This window comes from Diorhabda sublineata, chromosome 2 (genome assembly GCF_026230105.1).
Source record: "Diorhabda sublineata isolate icDioSubl1.1 chromosome 2, icDioSubl1.1, whole genome shotgun sequence".
Lineage (NCBI taxonomy): Eukaryota > Metazoa > Arthropoda > Insecta > Coleoptera > Chrysomelidae > Diorhabda > Diorhabda sublineata.
In genome coordinates, this window is record NC_079475.1 from 10,087,072 (window position 1) to 10,111,773 (window position 24,702).

Below are 24,702 nucleotides of genomic sequence, written 5' to 3' on the forward strand. Positions count from 1 at the left end.
ATCAGTCGTGTTGGTCTGAGTTTGTTTAGTTTAGAACATTACCGTCCCAGATTATCCTGAAGCGTATTTTAGGAGAAGAAATTGATTATCTGATTTACGACGAAGACACTTCCAGTGATCATTTGCTATAAAAACATTTTGATAATTCTGATAATGATTACGAAATTTAATGAAGGTAAAATCAAAATAGAATTATATATCTAAGCCCTCAAATTTTCCAACTTATCTGACAATTTTTCGAGCTCATAATAGCACCAAATAAAAAGTGATATCCTGGAAAAAACTGAATAGCTTGTCTATAGTATGTTTTCGAACTTTCCTGAGTGGTCTACAAAATCTCAGTATAATATTAGAGATTATATATCAGCACATTCCAATTTGCCTGTTTTCATTTGCCTCTGAGAATGACAACACATCATATGGCAAAATGGGTAAGAAACTACTATGGACAAAATCTTGACATTGTTATTGGTTTGGTAAGTTTTTGTTATGACAATTTGTTTTTATTCGAGGCGGTATGATATCTAAATTAACGTAATTTTTTTTTCAAAAACACACGCGAGTCTGAACGTGATCGAGTATATGTTTTCTATGGTCTGGATTATATTGAACACACTGTTTACACCACCACTACATCAACATTCGCAATTACACTGTCTAACGCTCGTTTCGATAACTAAGTTACGCTAGGTTAGGTTAGGTTAGGTATGAATATCATAAATGGTTCCAAAATTCCAATGTAACTAAATTATATTGATACGTATACTTCTGTTGCACAATACGGTCAAAAGCTTTTATGAGGTCAATCAATCATAAAAATGCCGGTTTGCTGCACAACTTCTAGTGATGTGATCTAGTTAATTTTGTTGGTGATAATTTTTGTGATGAGTTTCAGTGTTATATCCAGGCGGATCTCTTCTTAAACATAAGTAAAATTGTACTGGTCTAGTATTTTACCATAAAGCAAGGTTCTTACGAGAGATCTTGGCTACCGTACTTCAGTAGTTGATTACGTTTCTTAAGATCTTCAGCGCATGTTTGACTTTTTGAATTATGACGTTATTCCTCATATATGTTGGCTTTCTTGGTATAACCTTCTCCTTAAAATAGCTACGTAGATAGTCTATCCATTTGTTTTTTGATATTTGATTTGATTTGCAGTTTTTGTCCTTGTACCTTCCATATTTGTTTATGGGCTCTGTAGAAATCTTCCTCCAATTTTTTCAAGAATTGTTCCCAATGCTAGCTGTCTAACAAGGGGATAAGTGTCCTTCCTAATCAATTTGTATCTGTTGTAAGTTCCTAGTATTTATAACGATCTATACACTAAAGAAGCTTCCCGATTTTACTTACATTTGTATTTAACTTCTCGACGAAAGCATGAAGTAGAATCAGTGTTTTTGTTGTTAGTAAACATCATTTTCTAGCACAAAACATTCACTATATCATTTTCATATTTCTGGTACTCTGCCGATGGTAAAGAGAGAGGTTCCTCGAATATCGTTTTCAAAATGATAGAACTATAATCATTTAGGACTTATTGTAGTAGAAACTTGTAGTAACGGACTGAAATTAGCTCAATGTGTAAAGTAAAATGAATATTTTTGAAAGACGCATTATTCCACATATTCCTTATTATGTTCACTTTACACACAGTCTAACTAACAATAATTTATGTGCAGAAACGTATCCTTTTCCAGTTTAACTGCAAAGTGCAATAATAAAGAGCAGTCAGGGCTATTTGGAGCGGTGTATCCAGTGATTGAAATCTTTACGACTGTGCATTCGGTAAGAGCTGCCTTCACTTCACTCGACTCGGTTAACGTTTACGGGAACCAACATGGCAGCTTCCAAATTAAGACGAAGCACTGTCCTGGGCGTTATATTCCCTATTCCAGGACACGTTAAATTCATTAGGGGGCATTAAAGTTACAAACGATTTCACGAGGGCTTTTGTTTATTTCGGCTTACGTCTGTATTGCACCATAAATATTCAGAATAGGTAATTTGAGTATTTTCTCAAAATAAATAATTATGTTGGCTATATAACTAATAATTGTTACTATATTTTTTATCATATGTCAACTTTCTTGTTTTAGTTGTATTAGTCGGGAAAAAATGGACGAAAAACCGATTTTGTTGCTTAATGATAACTTGATGAAATCATTGGGTAATTATTTGAATACATTTTCATCTTAGTAGATATGATATATCTGATTTTACTGTTACCGGGTTAAATAGGTCTCTGAAATACGAATTTTGATTTAAAAACTTCAAATTCATTTACAAATGTCCTTAGCGAATTATTTCGAGCGTACTTGGAGCACCGAGATTTGCTGGATATTTTTTCTGGTATATAGATTCGTCGATCTCAACATCTGACTAGTTTCGACGTTATTACGTCTCATCAGAGCGGTTTAACAGCTCTCGTTCGGACTTGATACCCGAACTGAAGACGGCGGTATTAGGCTTATGAATGTAAACATTCCTCAGCGAACGCTAGCTGGCACCATCCTCACTTCCAACTGCGAACCACTGCTAGGTAGAAACCTAGCGTAGACGCTGATAATATAGATTCCGATGATAAATGAGGTGTGTAAAATATATTATTCCTACTATTCATCTCTGAAATAATTTCGAAATTTAATATTTCGAAAATGTATTCCTACGTTTTTCAAAGGAGAAAACAACTACTTTCCTGGGTAATGCTTCAATGAATATTGTATTACATGTTATATGAAGAGAGTGATGTCAATCGACCTATTTATCGATATTAACATTGCCAATGACTCGCAATTGCAGGGAGATATTTGTAAATATTGACTAGTTTCGACGTTATTACGTCTCATCAGAGTGGTTTAACAACTCTCGTTCAGGCTTGATACCCGAATTGAAGACAACGTCAAAGATCGTCGGTATTTGGTTTATGAATCCAGGATGGTTGCAGCTCTCAACAGGATTCACAGATATTAGAGTTGAGGTTGAGTTTGTAGTCTGGTGATTGTTGTTGATACTTCCAACCTGGCAGCTGTAGAACATCGAATATATAGAGTAAAATCACCACGAATTTATTAAAATTTACTTTTGATTGATGTGTAGATAGGTAGAGGAAGAATTCGAAACCGTTTTCTAGGTTTTATTCAATTTTTCAAAATGAAGTGGGAGGTCGATAAAAAAATAATTTCTCCAAAAACTCGAAAGTTAAAATAAATAAATCCGAAGTGACTACTGTGCCACAATACGTGAACAAAGGAATATTCAAAATGTTTGAAGAAAAACGTAACAAGCCTAATAGTATTTTACAAAGTGATCCTAGACTCCTCACATTGAAAAATTTGACAATTAAAATTTGCTTTTGATTGCAAAAATTCAAGAAATTATTAAACGATAGTCCAAGGTCCAAGGGAGTCCCCAACCTAAATAAGCTTTCGCTTGTTGATGGCATCAACCACCACGACTTGAGAGAAATAAATTGTTAACAACAATATTATCATGTGCCACTATTCGAATGAAATATATCAGATTTTTCACAAATTTCAATAGTTTACTTTGATATTTTAGAAAAAAAAAGCCCGAGCTCTCAGGAAGACCATAATATAGAAAAAAATTTCACCTCATTTCACAATATATGCTCTGTTGAATTGTCTCTTCTCTTTTTTTTTTTCAATTACATGATTTTGGAACCCACAGAAAAGGATTTTAATTGGTCGTTTATTCAACTTAATTAAGTAAAAAATCTGAATGTCCGCCAAATGTCCTACATGGCCCCATTTAACGTACACATACGAAAAAGCATTCCAGAGGAATGTGCCTACATCAGGGACAACTAATCCGAAAATTTACGACGCGTAAATTTGATCCATAACTCAAAAATGTTCGCATACAGAGATTTTTAGTGCAACACGGGTCATTGTAGGCGAGAATACAAGCAAATATAAAGGATAAAATTATGAAAACTACAAATCAAAATGAATACAAACACAGAAACGATAAAGTATGGCTACATTAAAAGGGAAGTGTCATAAAGGTGGTAGGGGAAAGCGAAGTTTGACCGGAAGCTGGCTAAAATATTATCATCGAAACAATAGGGAAGTTTCCGGTGCTCGCCATGCAACAAAGCTACAATAAAACGAATTAAAAATATCACAGGTTCCAACTTCGACTATTTCACATAGGCGTACATTTAAAAATGCATTATTATCTGCATTCCGTGCTGTTAGCATGAAATATTATACTAATATATTTTCGCTTAAATGAGAGCTCTAACAAACTGTAGTTGATTTCGTCATCATAAATATGTATACTAGATAAATATATACTATATCATATTCACAATTCAATATTTCTATAATTTGTAGCATCAAAAACTCGCCCTCCTTAACAAATACATCAAAAGACAAAATATCTAATGAACACCATGAAATCCCATGTTCAGATTGCCCCTGTTTCTATATTGGCCAAACAAATCGACGTATTTCCCTCAGAGCAAAGGAACACTTCTTGATGTATGTCACTGATTCTGATATTTCTTCCACCTTTGCTCAACTTCTTGTTCTATTTGATACAGTTGATTTTCCAAAATTTTCATCAACACAAAAATAAATTTCGATAATCCTTGTACGTATTTTGAGAGTGATTTCATCTCGATCTTATTTAAACTGATATTTATAGTGCATTGATATTGCAGTTGTTTTTTCAAAATTTCGATTACGTCAAAAATTAATTTGAATTTCAAAATGCATGCAAAAATACTTCACTTAAATTTTCAATCAAGTCAATCTTTATTCGAGGAGCTATCTAATAGAGGATTACCGTCAACTTGGAAATACCTTTTTCATACACTTCTTTCCGAAACAACTTTGGCCAAAACGTTTCTTTTAAAACCCCCCGAGAAGCCGAACTCCACACAATCAAATCCTGCTAATAGGTTACGAGGTCCAGGCGGCTTGCTCACCAGTTAGCTCAAGACCAGTAGCGATTGGTAACATTCCAAGGAGTAAGCTGATTGAGGCTTTGGAATCAACTGGAAAAGGGGGAATTTGATGCGTGGAGTAGGCAGAATGAGACCACTTAATCGGATCACTTCTTACTAGTGAAGGAATAACCACAGAATTCTCATCGTTCTCTTGATACAAAAATAAATGTCAACAATATTTTACAATATTAGACAATGGTTCAAATTTTTGTAGCTGTGTCTTTAAGAAACGCTTATAGACTAGTTGATAAAATTTAGGAATTAGTTCAAATAGCTTAATATCTTAATATCTATTTCAGTTTTTTGAGTTTTTAGAAATGAAATTGACTGCGAAAAAGGCCGCGAATCACTGTCATGGCGTCTTGAGTGACGTCACATCTCGCGAAACATCCGTGACAGTCAATTGTTTTTTAATAAATAATGAAATATTCGTATTATAAATTATAGTTAAAGTGAAAGTGAACGATAAAAACGAAAAGAAAGTGGTTCAAAATGGCAAAAAGGCAAGATTCGACTGATTCCACAATTTATTTCTGTGAAGATCATTTTAATGTATATATTAAACACTGTTTGCTTTTCCAAATCCTGATTCCATGGTAAATTGTACCTGTCTTTCAAGATTAAACTAAACACGAACTTTATTCAACAACAAAACTCGAAATAATCTTTTCACTTATATGGAAATGACAGCTACAACATGGCATTCCGTGAGGTGTGACGTCACGTTTCCATGCGCTTCTCTGATTGGTGTTTAATGTCATGTGGTCGAAAGCCTCATTTTTTCGATTTTATTTCTCAAAAATATGATTAACCTTTCATTATTTCAATACGAAAATTGTTTTTTGTTTACTAATTATCATGGTTAACCATTTTAAACTCTGGATTCTTGATGTCAAGTATTTTTAGCAAAACTAGCGACGATTGACATAATTTTCTCTCTATATTTACTATATTATTCATGAGACATCAAAGTGTATTAACTGATCAATATATATTTCTAGCTACTCCTTTGCTGTCACATATATATAAACTTTTTCATTAAACTGATATATAGAAAAGTTTTTAGAACTCGAGTAAGTACCTTATTTTTCATTTTATTATTTCGTAAAAATTTTGGAATGAAAACCATGTTTGTCATCAAAATCGCACCGAATATGAGCCATTTTTCTTTTTATATCCAGCGGTTTCCAGATATGAAGCCGAATCCGGGTCCGGTAATCATATCATATTGGGACATTAAAGTCGTTCGATCACTGATTTATAGGGTTAGGATGGCGTCTGTCCTCGCCTTATAAAAATGCACTCGATAAATTTTGCATGGCTGGAAGATCCAAATTTTCTTCGGAGAATATTTCCACTATTTTTGTTTCCAGACATTTCGGATAAGACGCTAAATTAAAAAAGTTTCCGATCTTGTAGAAGTTAATATTCTCAAAGTTTGCTACTTGACCTTTATCTGGTCAAACGATTTTCACAATTCCACCGATCATTATATTCTCATATTGTTTCTCATAGAAACGTGATATCGTTAAATATACAGAACGAAGATTTCAGCAACCCTTATTACGATAATATCATACAATTTATGACACTGACAAAAATAAAACTGAAATGCAGAAAAACAGTTTTTAAGAATTTTAGCTGATAACCAAATTAGGTTTTCAAGAAATTCATAAATTGGAATGGATTTGAAATTAACATTTTCTCATACGATTGCTATTTGGGTTGTTTACAGATATTTAGAACAAATATCTTGGTCAAAAAACAGAATTGAATCGTGATGATTTTCTATGACCTTCGACGTGGATTAAGCCAACAGCTGTGTGCCGATCAAACTCACTTAGATTTCACTTCACTACAGGATAAATTTCTTGAAGGCTGTCCAAAATCGGCTGTTGTGTCAGAAAACAGCGATGCTAGACGGAAACTAATATTGTGAGATTGAAACATACCTAAGCAAGTGTTTCAAATTGACTATCGCCCAAAAAAAGCTTGTGTCGATACGTACAAGGAAAAAGACTCTATAAAATCATGATAGGTGAAGAATCCTGGATCTATGAACACTTGAAACTTCTTCTTGATCAAAAAACGAGATTGAATCGCGAAAATATTGTGCGGGGATTTTCTTTGATTATCGACGTGGATTAAACCAACTCGCTTCGACTTTTAACTACCGTGTGGATGAATTTCATTTCATTTTAAAACATTTAGATGCATTAATATTTCAATAATTTTTCCCGTATTTACAGTTAATGATAACAGAGGGATTGAACTTTATCTTTTCACAAATTTCTTGCTTTGCCGAAGGTTTTCCGTCAATAAAAATAGCACTAAAATTGGAGAAATTGGAAACGGCTCCTGTAAACAATTCTCAAGTGCATCGTAACATTCGGACAAGATTACGACTAGCAATACTGAAGAGTTGCAGCTACGGTAATTGTTTCGTATATGGGATAAGAGACATATACCGGCTATTTTTATAATAAACTTTTTCAATTTCACGCCTTGTCCGAGTCAATTTGCAATGAAACAACGTTGGAAATGTATGCGAACATTCGATTTTTCAATTTTTCTCGAGAACAACATGTAGTAAAGCAATATATTCGAATGTTTCAAATAATGACTTCTCATGTACAGAAATTGTATGGAATTTTTATCCTTAAGCTGATGATAGAATCTAACTGAACATTTTCATATTTTTTTGAGATTTTACAGCCTTAAGGGCTGGTCTATCTATCCGTTACCAAAACCAATTCCATGATAAACTAGTTTTGCCTAAACTAAACTAGTTCCTCCAATACGCGATAGGATTAACTAGTATAATGTATTCCAAACTAGTATATTATAAGCCCGATAGGATAAACCAGTTTAACCTAATCCAAACTTGTTGATCCTGATATAAATACGCACTCTATAGAATAAACTAGTACGGCCTAATCTGAACATTACAGTTTATGTAAAAAGTCAAAATAAATGAACATACTGTTTACACAATCACAACAATCACAATAACACTTTTTGACACGGGTTTCGATAACCAAATAAACAGAGATTAAAGTTGAACCAAAGTTCAGTTGATCTACAGTTTCTGAAGACGATAAGTTGGTTATCGAAACGCGTGTCAAACAGTATAATTGTCAGTACTGGTTATGTGAACTGTGTGTTCAGTATAATAATAACAGTTTTTCCATTATTGAAATATATTAAGTTAGACCACAATCTTCGTTTTCGATGAGTATTTAGAACAGAAAAAGGAATTTAAACAGAATGGATTAACAGTATTATTACCGAATAGTTTTTTGGTGTATGAATCTAATAATTCTGCTCGCATAATTCAAGTTTATAATTGGAATATACAAACTTCTTTGATTGAAATGTATAACACATCAATACAATTCTTGATCTATCTGAGATTATTATCTTATACAGAAATGTGATAGGATTAGTTCAAACTTTGGTGTTTCACTTAGTTTGATAATTCAACATCGCTTATGGGTTGATGAATTTGTGATTTCTTAATTAACAGTTGAGTATGGAAGCAAGTTGTTGTAACTACAAATCTCGGACTGTTGTAAATAATTTCCATTCAAGAGAACCGCAAGATTGATATTAGATGGAAATTCCAATATTTTGATCGCAATTGAAACTTTCTAGCTAGATAATTGGGTCGTGTTACAAATACTTGAAATGACTCGCAGAAAAATGATGTATTTTCCATATGGAATTAACATTAGATCAAGATAAAATATGTTTTACAGAATTTTGAGCAAAAAGTAAAAGTTAATCGACAAAGAACTCCAATTCAAACACTAGAAAACAATTGATGCCAAAGGATCCTATCCCTTATACCACCCCTAAACGGAGCGACCTGTTAACTATGGCGGCTGTGAGGCAGATGTCTCCTAAAAGACTAATTTCCAAAAGAGGTGATTTTTCTCGACCTCCACGTAGCCCTAACTTGACGCCTCTTGATTCTTTTTTATGTGGACACCTCAAACATAAAGTCTACATGAACAATCCGAGGTAAATCAGTCAGGTAAAGAAAAATATCCGCCAGAAAATGGCAGCAATCAACCTAGATTTATCGTTTTCACAAATCTGCGTTCACGTTTAGAGGAGTGCCGTCTTCGAGAGCTCTATAAATATAAGAAGAGGAAGAAATTACAGTTACTAGAAGAGAAAATATTAAAGCACCGTTGAAATCCAAATGAGCCGATGAAAAGAAACTCAATAAACCAATAAAATGAATGCGAGATTATTGATAAAAGTTCCGCAGGACGAAGATGACATAAAAGTGTGCAGAGCCTCAATCCCACCCCTAAAATGTTGAAAATAGAATAGAAGAAAAGCATGAGATTATAATACATGTATGGAAATTGATGAAGCGGAAGAAGATCTCAATTTTGCCAAAAATTTAGTTGTTAAACTGAGTGATATTTCACAATGGTTTTAGATTCAATTTTTGTATATATGTTAAAGTATTTTCCATTATTTTTATAATTAAATTTCTCTAATTATTAAAAGTTAACAAGAGAGTACTATCTATTAATTTAACATCAATTATATTTTATGAAACAATAGCAAACTTCGGATATTGCCGTCTGCATAGTGGACGTGTTAAGTTTGGGAACACAAAGCCGGTAAGTTCACCGAGTACCATAGATTATTAAATGTTCTATCGCTAACTTATCGGATTTCGCATTTCCTATTATCACGGGATTTGATTTGAACTCCATGAACATTGGCGGACCCGAGGGGCGAAAAAATATGAATTAATAATGTTACCGCTACCAAATACCACTGAACTTGCAATTCTAATGAAAATATCTATATTCAATGAAATTAAATCGAGAATAATACCAAGACGAGAATAATTTAATAGAAGTAAGGTTAAGTAATGCAAGTGCAGACTGGCTTTTTGCATACAAAACCATAGAAACAAAGTCAAGAAAGAAATTAATAAAGCAAAAACATGTTAACAATTCGGAGAAGAATTATCAAATAACTGTTGGAATAATAAGAGAAACTTTTGGAACGAAATAAGAGCAATGGGAGAAAGAGAGAGAAAGGCAATAATAAGAAGAAGAAGATAAAGGAAGCTATATAAAAATAAAGATAGAAGATATAATGGAAGCATGTGGGGAATTTTTTGAAGAAAAATTCAGCTGTAGAGGTAGGGGATTGACAAGAGAAGAAGAATTCGAGAATGAAAGGAATTAATACCATTACATTAAAAAGGAGATGATCTAATGTGCAAAAACTTCAGAGCAATATAACATATACGAGATTGATGAGGAATATAGTAGTAGTAAAGAGGAAAAAAACATATACATATTAAGGATGCAGCTAGAAAAAAAAAATAAAACAGGGAGGAGAATGTTATATTACATTCATCGATTTGAAATCTCTTATTTCTGAGTAATAGGCATTTAAATGGAGAGAGAGATTCTTTGGTTAAAGTTCGGTAGGATAAGGACGATTTTTGTAAGGAGTGGGGTTTGTTGGAGTAGGCCCTGATATGGGAATACCTCCTCTGCAGGGCTGGGGCTGTGGTGATTGTAGAGGTTGTGTTTGCCTAACTATTTCCGAAGGAATTTTACACTACCATAAGAAGGCAAGGGACCCAAAGGTTTACAATCCACAACTTTCACAAAAATTAATTTTTTAATCGATTTTTTAACTCGATAAAATTTATGGCTTAAGAGACATAAATTAGATCGTTAAACATGCCAAAGAAATCGTTTATCATAAAGAGACATTCTGAAGAAAATTATCATAAATTGTAATTATTTATTGAAAATACTTACAGGAGATATTGAAACAGAATCAAACATTTTTTGTACAACTTATTAATAAAGAAACATTTGTACTAATACTATGGGAGATCATATTACTGGCTTGAAGAAAAAATTAGAAGCGTCAATCTTTTCAAAACCTGTCATCAATAACTATCACATCGTATTTAAAGTTTCGATGTGGTAGAATGAATGGTGAATATGCAAATATACATTTGATGTATGATTTGGCTTCTGGTAACTCGTCAGAAGCCAAAAGGTATACCGAACGCTTGAGGCACCATACTCATAACAGAAGAGATTGGCAGTGTGAGGAGCTGTTTCAAAATACTTTTTTAGTTTATGAAATTATCACCTCCGTCGCACCTGAGTGTAGCTGTGGTCACCGCGCTTAGCTAGCGTCTATCTCACTGAGGTGACATTACCTCAAGGAAGAGGGCGAAGGAATCATTCTATGTATCCAATCACTCTCCCTTTCTTTCTGTCTTTTTGATGCAAGGATAACCAAAGAGTCAAACTAGGATAGTTGATCTATATCTAGGATATTCTAACGTTCTTCTTCAAATATTTTCTGTACATACTACATCAAAATGACAAAACTTGTTATTTTCACTAAATATAATTTATAATTTTAAGCTGATAACGTTACTATCGTAATCGATAACAAAGAAAATTTCATTGAATACAAAAAAAAATATTCACTTAACCAATAGTTCACCTGCTAGTAGTTCTACTGCCATTTTCTTCCTTAAATATGGTATGTGTTCTTGGTCAAACCTAATTTTAGCATCTCTTGTTATAAATTCTGCGTAAGTACATGTGAATATACCGCAATCATTTCCATTCGATTGCTGAGGTATATCTTTTAAGTTTTCCAATTTGAAATCGGTCGTATAGAGAGGACATTTCTTCTTATCAAGGTGCTCATCTTCTAAGTACTTTTTCAAAACTTTCAAACATGTATTGTTGCTGTTTCCAGTACTGTCATAATATCTGTAATATAATACAGAAATATCAGTATTCGACTTATCATCTTACATGGGATGATTTATTAGTGTGATAAATTTCATTCTGTTTCGTGGACTAACTCGCTTTGCTCGAAGTCGAGTCATACTAAAGCGGCGCTCTTCATGAGCAATTTCTTGTTCTTCAGTTGTTTCATTCGCAATGTCAAAAAAGATGCGATCATTTTTTCGGTATTGTTAGTGATAATATCGGCACGATGAGTTAGTAGAAACTCGAAACAAACACATCAACAACGTCAATTCTCAAATTTCAAATCATACTCAACCATAGATAAAATTGTGTTTATCTGTGAGCTGCGTTTTGTTATATCATTTTTAAAAAATTAACGGCTAGAAGCTATGATGATATTTTGACTGATTAATTTCTCGTTTTTCTGTTTTTTGTGTTTTGTTATACCAAGTTTCATGCACGACTTTCCTTTATACATATCGCACCTACACTCAAATAGTGTCACAACTCAAAAAATTTGAAGAAAAACTCTTTCATTGTATTATTAGTGCTAAAAAACTTGAAAAATTCATCCTAATTAACTTCATGAGAATAGTTGTTATTGCGGAAAATATGTCAGTTTTTGTGAAATCATCCGAAAAGTGGAAAAATAAATTGATTACTCGATATTTTGTTTTTTTTTTTCGACTTATGACACTATTTCAGCGGAGATGCGTTATATCTCACAGAATGAAAAGTATCCTATGCGTTTTTCCTGCTTCCCCACAAATTTCAAGCAAAATTGGTACAACTGTTCATTCATATCCAAAAGAAAATACTTACCTGATATATTTGGTTCGCAAATCAATAATGGCCATACACCAATGGAAGCCTAAGTGTATAGGAATACATATGAGAGCATTTTCAAAAATATCAACTTTCTTGGTCCATCTTCTTAACGAATGGTAACCATCTCTCAATAGCTTTGGATAAAAGAATGTATTAAATGCGTAAGCTTTGGGCCATTTCGGATTCTCTCCCCTTTCAATGATCATATTCATATAAAAATTAATAACTTCATCGTTTAACCAATTGAGATCTGCCAAAGTTAATAGATCTCGTCTCGTTATGCTCAAGCTAAATTTCTCGGTGATGACTTCGCTTGGATCCCCCACGAAAGCATCATTCACCATTTGTAGTTGAATGTGAGTAAGTTGAGGCATATCCACCGGATCTTTCATATCTAATACCCCATCAACAATTTGGAAAGATCCATTCATCTTACGATTAATTTCTTCCATTTGCATATCTCCATATTTATCGGCACATTCTCTGAAATACTCAATTCCCTTTTTCTTTTCATCTAACAGTTTTCTCTGGCGACTTATCCTTACAAAGAAAAAAATGAATATTAGGTTGATTCACTCATAAATATCAATATTTTTGAAATGCAGTCATAAAGTGCACCTTCGTAAAACAGAAAGAATTGATATAAACGATTCTACGCAATCTAAGGACTTGGAGGAGCTTTCCAAGATTCTGTCTTAGAGCGTCACAATGGAAATTCATTATATCGATGATTCCCTTCTTTATATTTACCGGTGCAGCATATCTTAGCTTTTGAGATATCCCAAAAAAAATGAATTCATTGTATTCAATTCAGGAGGACATTGTGGAATTCCCAAACCAATACACCTTGGCACTTACAACGATATAAACTCTACATATCTTATTTCTTGTTTTTTCAGTGTTTATGTAGAAAGCGGTTGACTCTGATATATTAATCTCTTGTATGAGTTTTGATTCAATTCAACGGCATCAGCACTGATTTGAATACCAGAACTCTCTAACCCCATCATCATAGGCTTATACTCTTCCGGTAAGCTTGCTAACATCAAAGTGCCAAGCCACCCATCATTGACACCATTGCTTGACTCCAGTGTAGTATTTATCAGATCTTTAAATAGACCTACTACATACTTGTTTTGCAGTTTTACATTTCTGAACATGTACGTAATTCTGTGGATCCAACAACAATATCTGACTTCGTTTTCACGTCTTTACTTGCATCTACATCATCGGGACGTTCGACACAGCAGCATAGGTCTTCGTGTTCTAAACACACCTTAATACTGAATTTCCATGCCGCTTCTCTAACAGATTTGGACTCATCTTGCAGGATTTCACCAGAAATATCTAATTTTCAACTGTAATCGTAAACCTCAAATTCAAATTGCAACGACAATTTTTTTGATTGATGTTTTTTCACTTTCTTGATATTTCATCAACGATACCACTTCTGAATCATCGATCGATGAGCATTGCAACGAAGTTGTTGAAATAATAACGACGAAACTTTCGTTCAATTGAGGACTCCGCAGCAAGAATGACGCAGCTCCATAAAAGTCGATTTTGAGAAAATAAAAAAAAAACTTTTATGCGCCATAGTTTATTAGATACCACTTTTACGTTTTAAACTGCCAAAAGCACGTACCTCAACAATTACAAATACCGAAAATATTCTAAAAATATAATATTTTAAAGCAAATAAAAAGTTGTTTTTTAATGGATCTACGTCATTCTTGCACCAAAACTTCAAAAAGTGTGCGTGTCTGCAATAATGAAAGAGCTAAAATTACATTTGAACGCAAAATTTGTATATATTTATTACATAAACTTTATTCAATGTTACTCATTAGACAAAAACAATGATAATAAGTCATAGAATCTAATACTATTCAATAGTTTGTTCGTCCTTGGTCATTTCAACGTCACTACCTGTGTTCCCCTGAGCAAAAGTTAATTTTTCATAGTAAGATAGGTCGTTTTTTGGCACGTATTGATTTGCCAGCACCATTACGTTGTCATATTTTACTTTTTTCAATGGCATTTTTTCTTTATACAGTTGATTTGGTGCCGTATTGGTATCTAACGTAGAACGTTGAATATTGAATGTACTATAGATAGGTACATTACAAAACTCGCTGCACTGGATTCCACTGTTTGCTTCATATAAAATAAGTTTGTATTTACTTATCGCAAATTTCTGTCTATGCTGGTTGATGACTGTTTTCATAAAATGTGGCTTTAAATAATTTAATTTAATTTAAGTCAAAAATCATGTTTTGTTCTACTGGGACCACTTCAAAGTTTCTGCTGCATTTGTCATAATGTGTCATATATTCTTGAGGAGTAAATATTCGTTCGATTTTTCGTAATGCTTTTTCTACAACCCCAAATGACCTGTCACATGGCAAGAAGGAGTGGCCAGGTTCAGGATATCAATGAAGAATCGACTGAAACTGTTTAGTTTGGGCCAAAGTGAATAGATATTGTACTAGGCTTCCGTTCATGTTTTGAGCAGCTCAGTTGTCTGAGAAGATGTATTCACATCCTTGGACATTATATTTTTTAAATAATGATCTAGGAAGCTAATGGTTTCATTGGGTGTCTTTTTGCCAGTGGTTTCATCATACATGTAAAAATGCGAAATTCCTGTTTTGGCTCAATAAATGCAGAAATTAAAAACCCATAACTGCCTAAGATAAAATGCATCTCCTGAAGGGACTTTATACGTAAAGGTGCATTCTGTTGATGATCAAAGCAGAGTACTTCTATCTCGGGATTATTTTTAGCTTCTTATGTTTTTTCTTTGAGTGCATCAAAGAATACTTGAGCTCTGCTTACATGGAGCTGTTCAGAAGTTTTAATTTGGTTTAATTCTTCATATTCATCATATTTTCATATTCGTCGCAAGTCTTGCAAGTGTCGGACCGAGGGCTGCCAAACGAAATATTAAAATTAGCCTTGAAATATCTAAAGTAGAAGTCGTAAGTCACTTTCGGACGGAAAAGATGTTTTTTCTTTTAGGCCATATATATCAAACATATCTTTTTCATATTTTTCTAGATATAATTCATACAGCTTCTTGACATTTAATTCCGGTGAAAGATACATTTTATTATTACTTTTTTGACGACTGTAATGAGACGATCTCTTGGGAAAACTGCAAATATTGCTATCTACTTGCTCAACGATTTCTGGGGGGATCATGTTGGATCTAGTGTGATGCTTTCCACGACCATCCTTAGGAGATGTGATAGCGTCGTTAAATTTTAAGAAAGTTGACAAGCGATCAATTCTTTTAGATGATATACCATGAACCGCACCAAATGCTTTTTTGCATACTCGGTGGGATTTTGAACCAATACGAATCTGGAATTAAAAAAAATGGATTATTTCAGAAAATAAATTGAAAGGTGAGTAAATACTTACCATGTATTTATGGGAAATGTTTCGTTGCCGACCATTTCCTGTCTTAGGACGTTTTCTGGTTACTTCTGACGTACTTATTAGGCCTACAAGAAAAGTATCCTGCATTACTTTCTCGCCAATTTCATTAAATTTATTTAAGATCTGCGTTCTCTCCTGTTCATCAAAGTTTTCGAAACATTTAAATTTGCATTTACAGTCTTCGCCAACCACTCTAGGACCGACCATTTTATTCACACTATTAAGATGTCTTGCTCCAGTAGCCAAAAGTCTCTTTTTCTTATTTCGAACCCACTGCGATTCATTTACAGACTTCCTGTTTGTTTTTCTAACCTCCAAACTATCACTATCACTGCTTGATGTGCTACTGTCGGCTGTATCTGCCACATATTCATCACTGGAACTACCACTAAAAGGTTCAGGTTCACTGTCCAATTCCTCTAACATATTACACTTGTTATAAACTCAAAAATAACAACTAAGAATATTATAGCAAAGGTAGAAAACTAAAGCAAACAGTTAAACTACTAAAATATCTAATAAACGTCAAAACAAAATGCGATGCGCGTTTGGGGCAAGAGCGACGTAGCTCCGGAGCTACGTTTTTCTTGCTCCAAATACAGTATGACGCATCTCCATTATTACATGCTTTAGTATACCCAATCACCATAGCTGCGTCGATCTTGCACCAAACGATAGCTAATATTTTGATCATTGTAAACAGCGCATAACCCCGATTTTCATTAAAACTGGAGCTGCGTCGTTCTTGCTGCAAAGTCCTCAATTTCTCACAAGTTTTGCCAAGTTATTTGAAACTGAAAGGCTCTCCTGCATTCGTCTTGTAGTTACGATCTTATACCTATAGTGATATTTCCTTATTTTTAAGAATGAACTAGCTGGCAACATTGCGTTCTGATTATCGAAGTTTAATCGTTATAATAAGTGCGTATTTATTCAATAACTATGTTCAATGATGAACTGTAGTAATTTTTTTATACACAGCATCATTTCTATTAGATTTGATTAGATTTGTCTTTCCATAGAATCTAAGTGTGGGATTGCTATAAGCCTGATCTAGCTTCGCAGCATTTTGGATAAATACGATAAATATTTTCACTTCTAAAAGTTTAAAAGCTTACCTTATGAAATAATGCTGTAATTTGGATAACATTTTTTCCACAAAATTGCCCATGACCGTCAAAATTTCGATTAAAAATTAAGATAAATATAAATTCTGATGTAAACAAACAACGATTTTGACATTATTTTAGTAATGTCTGACAGATGAGATATACATTTGAGGTTATGTATATTCAGTAATCATATAAATAGGCCGGTAGCCAGGAAGTTTAAGAGTATTACATTCAAGATCAATATCACGTTATCACTTACGTCTTAATCTTTAGATATGAGCGACACCATTCTAAATAGGAACATAACCAACTAAATGTCTTCGATTGAAATATAACTCTGAAGACAACGTCAAATTTTTGACATACCGTGTTTAATTTAGTTTGAAAATGCTAATTGCAATTAGAAATTTGCGATCATGAAAGATAGTTTGTAATTCTAGTTTTATAATGTTTATAGACCTCTTTTAAGTAATCACAAGCTTCAAAATCCTGTTGATAAAGCATCTCAAAAGAATTTATAAAACAAATATGTACAGGGAAGTAATGAGTTTAGTAAAAATAATCAAGCAGTCAGGTTAGGTGTTAAGCGTCCGGTTCTTAAGACAAGTTCAGAAAAAGAAGAAAATCTTGATTCATAATTTCCAATTTATTTTTTTCGCCGATCTAACTAGTTAATAGGTTCTGGGTAGTTAAATATCAATAGATGTTTTCTTTTTTGTTCTTTTTATTAGCGCATGGTCCACATAACAAACACATGGTCTATGGTTTTCAATGTTTGGTGTTGATCAATAACATAATGAAATATTACAAAAATGAAGAAATACAGACAAGTGTACAAAGCACAATTTGCTTGACTTCTGTTGGAATACTTTTTAAAACAAAAATGTAAGATGCTATTTCATATGCACCTTTTTCAGCAGTGCATTCTGGTCACAAAAACGCGTGGACTTTCATCAAGAGCAATTATGTAACGTTGAATTATATGTCGCAAGTTGACGCAAATAAAACATCTTATTTGTTGGAAAGTGAAACCTGCTTCAAGTCAAGTGCACATATGACGTGGAAATGATTGCAGAAGACCTTTTTCTTATCAGTTGCTTTTGCTTGATATGCTAAATATGCTGATGTAAGGTCCCATCTAACTCTTTCTTAAGATATACTTCGATCTCTTAGCTGCTAAAATAGTTTTCTTGAACCAACAATGTATCACCTCTTGGGCATGTATCTTCTTGAAAGGTATTTGAACTGTTATGTAGCATATACAGCTGGACACTTCTTCAACTTTTGCCAAGAGATACTTCCCCTTCTCTGTACCCTCTATAGTTAAGGATAAAAAATATTTTTAAAAGGCAACTGCTGTTTTCGCGATAATACTTATTGTATTTTTCGTGATTGGATCAAAGTTTTGATGTGGTTAGAATAGTCTGTTAGAGATACTGATACAGCTCAGCTATTTCCAATGACAATGAATTAGAGAAATCATTATCTTGATTATAAAAAATTGGAAATAAATAATCGATTTTAATGTGATCTATGAATACGTTTACTTCAACTAAAGGGGTATTTCCATTTTCTATATAATTCAAAGTTTTCGTATTTTGTATCTCTTAGTTTCATTTGATATCCCGTATCCAGAATCCCACATACTTCGCTTCACCTCTATTACTAAGAGGAAGTGAAAAGACAGTAGGTATCGCTGTGATCAGTAGACGCTGCTAGAAATAAATGTAATAAGTGAGATCCTGAAAAAGCTTCATTCAATCGGCTATACATTTCGCGATATCGAATAAAATTGGACGGGCCATTTACAGTAATATATCTGCAATCGATGCTAAGAATAAAGAAGTTATCTACAGACATTTAATTGCATTCCGAAGGCTTTTGCCACACTAAAAATGAGGAAAAGAGCTATGTCTTGTTCATTATGATATTTTTAGGGTTATCGAATAAGATTTACGGTTGGAACTTAATGGAATTAGGATTATATTTTACGTTTTCCGCGGAATTTTTTTAATGAAAAGAGAGATATATTTAGTTCGCTGAACGAATCGATAAAATATATATCCGAGTATCGATTTCTTCGTTATTTTAGATAATTGAAATTTGATTCCACCTCTCTGATCTAGTCTTTCTTAACTAACATATACATTTGAAGCAAATTATTAGAGGCACTGTATTTTTTTGTGAATTTTATGTTTCATGTTTCTCGAGAGTTTTTATACCGTTATTGTATATTAAAACTATTATATTTGATTTATAGATTACCTATTTGTATTTATTTTCAACATATGGCAACACTGTATTAATAAATGCAAACCTGTACCTGATTCACCTCAGGTACGGACGTGCTTCTGTGACTTGTTTTTTTTTACAGCGTTGTATTACTCAGTTATTAATATATTATCTATACAGTGTTTAAGAAGAAAGAATTTGACTATTTTATTATGGGTAGAAAATGCGTTAAGTTAAAGTTAAGTCAAGTTAACAATCTAAAGTGAAAACGAAAACATTTTCTTGGAAATATCTCGAAAATTGAATGTTTCTGAAGATAGTCTACGACGTATAAAAAAATGAATCAGGGGAAGTCGAAAATTAAATTTTAATGTACTTTTCGAAAAAAAATTGAGAGAATTGGATTTTAATGCTTGTTACCCAGCTAAGAAACCCGAATCGACAGCTGCAATGAAAACAAACAAGTTTATATATTTTTCTATTTTTGACTGATCTCTTTCAATAACGAAAGCACATTCGAAATTTTGCTTAATAAAGCTCTGCATAAAAAAAGTACCGTACTGACTGTTTCACCGTTCCAACAATTAAACATCGTGATGATCTGGTCAGAAAAGGAAAAATGAGACAAGATAAATGAGTTAACAAATCGGTTGATTCCGCAGCTCAAAGAATGGTTTCCAAATGGGATGCAAGATGGAGCTACCTGTCACTTGTCTCGGAAAGCTTTTTTGCAGAAGAAAATATCTCTATGTGAGTTTGGCCGAGTAATAACCCCTATATGAGCCCAATTAAAAATGCGTGAGAGCTGATGAAAAGGGAAGTGACTAAAGAGGCGATCATCAACGAAACCCAGCTCCTAGAAAAAATTTCATGTGTGAAATCGCAATTCTAAAAAACAGGAGACATGACAATCTTGCATTGGATAATGTAAAAATGTTTAAAAATAGGATCGTACAATATCATTCGTTAATTAATATTTTACATGAAGCAGTACGTCTAATAATTTGGCCAGGGAATGTATATCCTTTTTGGCTGTATAGGGTGTAAATTCAAAAACGTACCACTCATTATAGGACCTTTCGAAAACTTTAAACGGGTTAACCGGAAACTAACCCGTATCACGTTAATTATTGTTCGGAAACATTTCAAGTTAATCGGGTCGATGTCTTATCTTATGATCCTTTCGAGCATGATAGATCTGTGGGTGAATACGATCAGCTGACGGATTTTTTAATTTGTCTATGTTTTTGTCAAGTTCAAAAGTTATTAATTCTTCTTAAATGGATCTTTACTATTAATTCTCATGTCCAACGTCCTGACTTTGGTGGTCGCATCCACCAAAACTTACATTCTACTCCACCAATTTTTTAATCGTTGTTTCAGTGGCTTTTTGAATAAATTCAGCAGCGAAAAAACCGGATATGTTAAAAATTGGTTAATTTATTGGTTATTTAAACAAAATCTATCAAAACTGGACAATTTTTATTGATTATTTACAAAAAATGTAGAATATTCTTTATTTTTATTAGGTTTATTAGCTCTCGCCCTATCAGGCATCGAAGAAATTGAATTTTGGACTTACTCCACCAGCATAGCAGTCCGTTCTTCTCGAAGAGCAATTTGGAGTTGATTCAAGTCACTAGGAAGAGGATGACGTTGTCTAACACGACTCACTAAACTATCCCATCAATACTCTTTGGGATTCATATCAGGAGATCGTGCAGACCAGTCCAAAACTGTGATTCCCACTAGCTGCAAGTATTCAGCATTATCCTGCATTAGAATTAATTGCTCACCAATAAATAGGGCAAATGGGATCACAGCTTCTAAATGGATTTCCTCAATGTACCTCCAAGCAGTCACATCCCCATTATTTTTGAAAATCAGTTCAATCCGGGCGTACAAATCAATTCCATCTCAAATCATAGCTGATATCCTTTCAAAAGGCCGTGATTCACGAATGGTACATTAAGCAAATCGTTCTCTTGATCGCCTTTCTCTTCGATGCATTTCCAGGAGTTGTGGTCCTGTCGTGGATCGCTTTGATAAAATTTCATGCTTAAAGTCTTACTCGAACCTCAGGAATCGTTAAAAGTTGATCTCCCAATACCTAGAGCGTAATAAATCGATCTTCTACTGTCGTTGTAGCCTTTGGTCGCCCACTACAAGCCCTTCTATCGTAGCTATCGCTCTCCCGGAAACGCCAGAGTGCGTAGTGAATGGTAAACTTCGCTACCCCAAAATTTTCGGCAATTTTCCGTATGCTCCGGACTTCTCTGACCAAGGCATCAGCTCGTCAACGTTTTAAAGAATCATCATTCTGGACCAAAATAAAAATAACATGTCTGTCTTAATCATAAAGAAGGCTTGGTTAATAAATTAAAGATATTTAATTGTGTGAAAAACTACTTACACTTTAGAATAGGTCCGACATGTAATTTCAATATAAATAAATCAAAAGCTTTATCTAATTGTTTACTAATCCCGAAGGGATTAGTTCAATGGACTTAACCCCTAAATTCTCTGTAATAACTAGAATGCCCTCAAAAACCAACACATCGATGGAAATAAGCATTTAATAAGAATAACATGATTTGTCAGGTTTTTTTTGGTATTGAGTATATAAACATTTCTCTACCCATACTTTCTTCATACAACTCGAATTGGGAAAGCCCGGCTCAGTTTAAAATCAAATGAAAAATTTCAAGAACGAATATTATATTCCAACCATCTCTGTTGTAGTATATGAATATGCTGTTTAGAATAAACAACTCGTGATTCGGAAACAAGAAGAGCAGAGCTGCAAGAATATATCATCGTTTCCTCGGCGTGTTTAGTATATTTTGGTATTGCTTCCAAACTTTTATCGTATTTTGGCAGGCTAGAACCTGCAAAAGATGCACTTCCATTCCAAAAAGATTGCCATACATCTTTGTGTTGAAATAAAATAACTTCGATAGTGTCAGAGACATTGTTTTATTCGCTGTGTACGTATACATTATTTATCCTTTATCGGATGGAAAGCAAACATTTTCACGGGAAAAATATGAAATGCGAAACGAGGGATATATTAAATATTCCAATTTATAATAAAATAACGTCAAGATTCATATATTTCTAGATGTGAGTTCCTAATTATTTAAAAAAATAAACTGGGGTTTTTTCTATTATCAACATTTTCCTGTATCAATGAAAATGATAGAAAATTAAAATTCTGAACGTAATTTCATCCATCCCAGCAATAAGTACCTCAAACAGTCCATCTAAAACTATGATCACCATTGAAAACGCTTCAAACATTGATTCTCTCTTCAATAGCTTTAATTTTTGTTATTTTCGTTTTTCCGTAGATTTCCAAGCAAATTAACAATCCGTAGAGTGTCTCTCTTCCAGTTAATGATATGAAAAATCGAAATGTAATTGTTTTTCTAATACGAAGTTTCAAGTATTTTTCTTAGAATCTCAAGAGGTTGAGCGGACAGTGGCAGATAAATAAGGTAGAGCAAGACCACACCTATTAAAACAAATTTCGAAAGTGGACAGGGTCCTCATCGTGCATGAACCACAAACGGTTAGAGGAAAGTTCTAGCAGTTGAGTGAAGGTTTTTTAGGCTGTAGTAAACGTTATTTAAGAGGAAAATATCTTATATAACGTAGGAAGTAATACAAATGGACGATTGTTCGATGCCTGATCTTCATCTCCTCCTTTATGCAGAGATATGATTATTGCCCAATTTTAAAATGAAATTTTTATCAAAGTAGTAAGTTGATTTAATGTGTAAACTCGAAAACATTTTTATGAACTATTAACACCAGACCAATTGAGGATTTTGATCCAAGAATTTATGTTTTTATTCATGAACGCTTAGTTTTTCATAGGTTGCAAAAGTTGTATTAACCCACCTCTAACACAGCATACTTTGTTGAATCGAAACGACACTTGTATTTTCCAATTTATTGGTGATCATAAAAACTATTATTTTGATTTTCATCACTCAAACTTCCTCATGATATAACTGAAAAAATAGCTTCTTGCAAGATTGCTGAAAATAGATGTTTTGCTCATAAATATCAGAAATTCTTAACTTCATTTAATCAATCACAGTATATTTTGGAAATGATATTCCACATCTAGTACCCATGAAACGGGACTGGCCTTCAATTGCACTGAGGATAGGGTTTAAGAGCTCTCCTGAGAACTCTGAGCATTTTAGTTGTTACGTGATTCGAAATTTTATTCATTAGACCTTTCATTTCTTATCAAGACGTTTCTAGTGCCGTTTGGGGAAGTTTAAATGTATAAGAATTCATCCCTTCAGTCGACCATAAAGCATCATATTGTTATTAACTATCTTCATATACCTTTATGATTATTGGAGGTAATTAACCAAAATACGATTTAATGTGGCCTTAAATTCGATTCACTGTTCATGATTTTTCAACCGTGAAACTTTTTACGAAGGATCACTTCCAAATCAAGTTGAAAATAATGAAATTTAACAAAATGCAAATTTCGAATTTTATGCTAGGTAATTTATAATTTTTACATAGAAATTATCGGGAATGTACTTCCTTCGACACAAAAAAAATATCCCAATATAATGTTTATCAAAAAAACATGCTTTCAAAAAGTTTCATTCAATAATTTTGTTAACCTCAGCATATAAGTTTTTTTCTGTTATAAACAGAAGTAGTCCGGCTATTTCAGTACGTTAATGAAATTTCCTGCATTCTGTGCATCAACTAAATTGCCTGTTTTTAAATAACCGCATGAATAGCACAAGAAGTAACATGAAAGTTCAGTGATGTTATGTATAACGTTCTTGAAACCCCGTAAAATACTTTCAAACACTATTTCTTGTGATATTTTCCGTGTTGTTTCTATCTAGAAAATAATACTAAACGCTATTTTTTGTGTTTGATGTAAGGGAAAGTTACCTATATTGACTTTGACCACCTAGTCATTTTTTCAGGTCTAAAAATAGAAAATAATCAGAGAGGGGTCTAAATCTAGCATGGGTTAACAATTCAAACTAAAATTCATTAATTTTGGTCACTGCAATAACGAATATATATAATTTGATGAATCAACACTTTCTTCTTAACCAAAAGTGGCCGTTTTTGTTTAATGTCTTCGCTCAAACGTGGCAATAAGTTCACACAATACTCACCGTTGAGAGTTTTTCTTTTCACAAAATAGTCAATGAAAAATATCTCTCGCGCATTTCAAAAAACTGACTCGTTGGTCTTGCCTGTAGATGGAACGGTTTTTGTCTTTTTTGGAGCCGGTTCTTCATTTGAGTCCATTGTTTTGATTGTTCTTTTGTAAATTTATAGGCCC

The 24,702-nt window shown here is 33.3% G+C and overlaps 1 protein-coding gene across 1 annotated transcript; it reads right to left on the minus strand.

Moving 5' to 3' along the window:
- Nucleotides 1–11,468: 11,468 nt before the first annotated feature.
- On the minus strand, nt 11,469–16,443 carry LOC130440593 (sentrin-specific protease 1-like). The gene is made up of 4 exons (XM_056773854.1): nt 16,000–16,443; nt 15,647–15,939; nt 12,568–13,113; nt 11,469–11,763 (listed from the first exon to the last, which is right to left on the minus strand). The coding sequence occupies exons 1-4, from the start codon at nt 16,441–16,443 to the stop codon at nt 11,469–11,471; spliced, it is 1,578 nt and encodes a 525-aa protein (XP_056629832.1).
- Between the last annotated feature and the right edge of the window lie 8,259 nt (nt 16,444–24,702).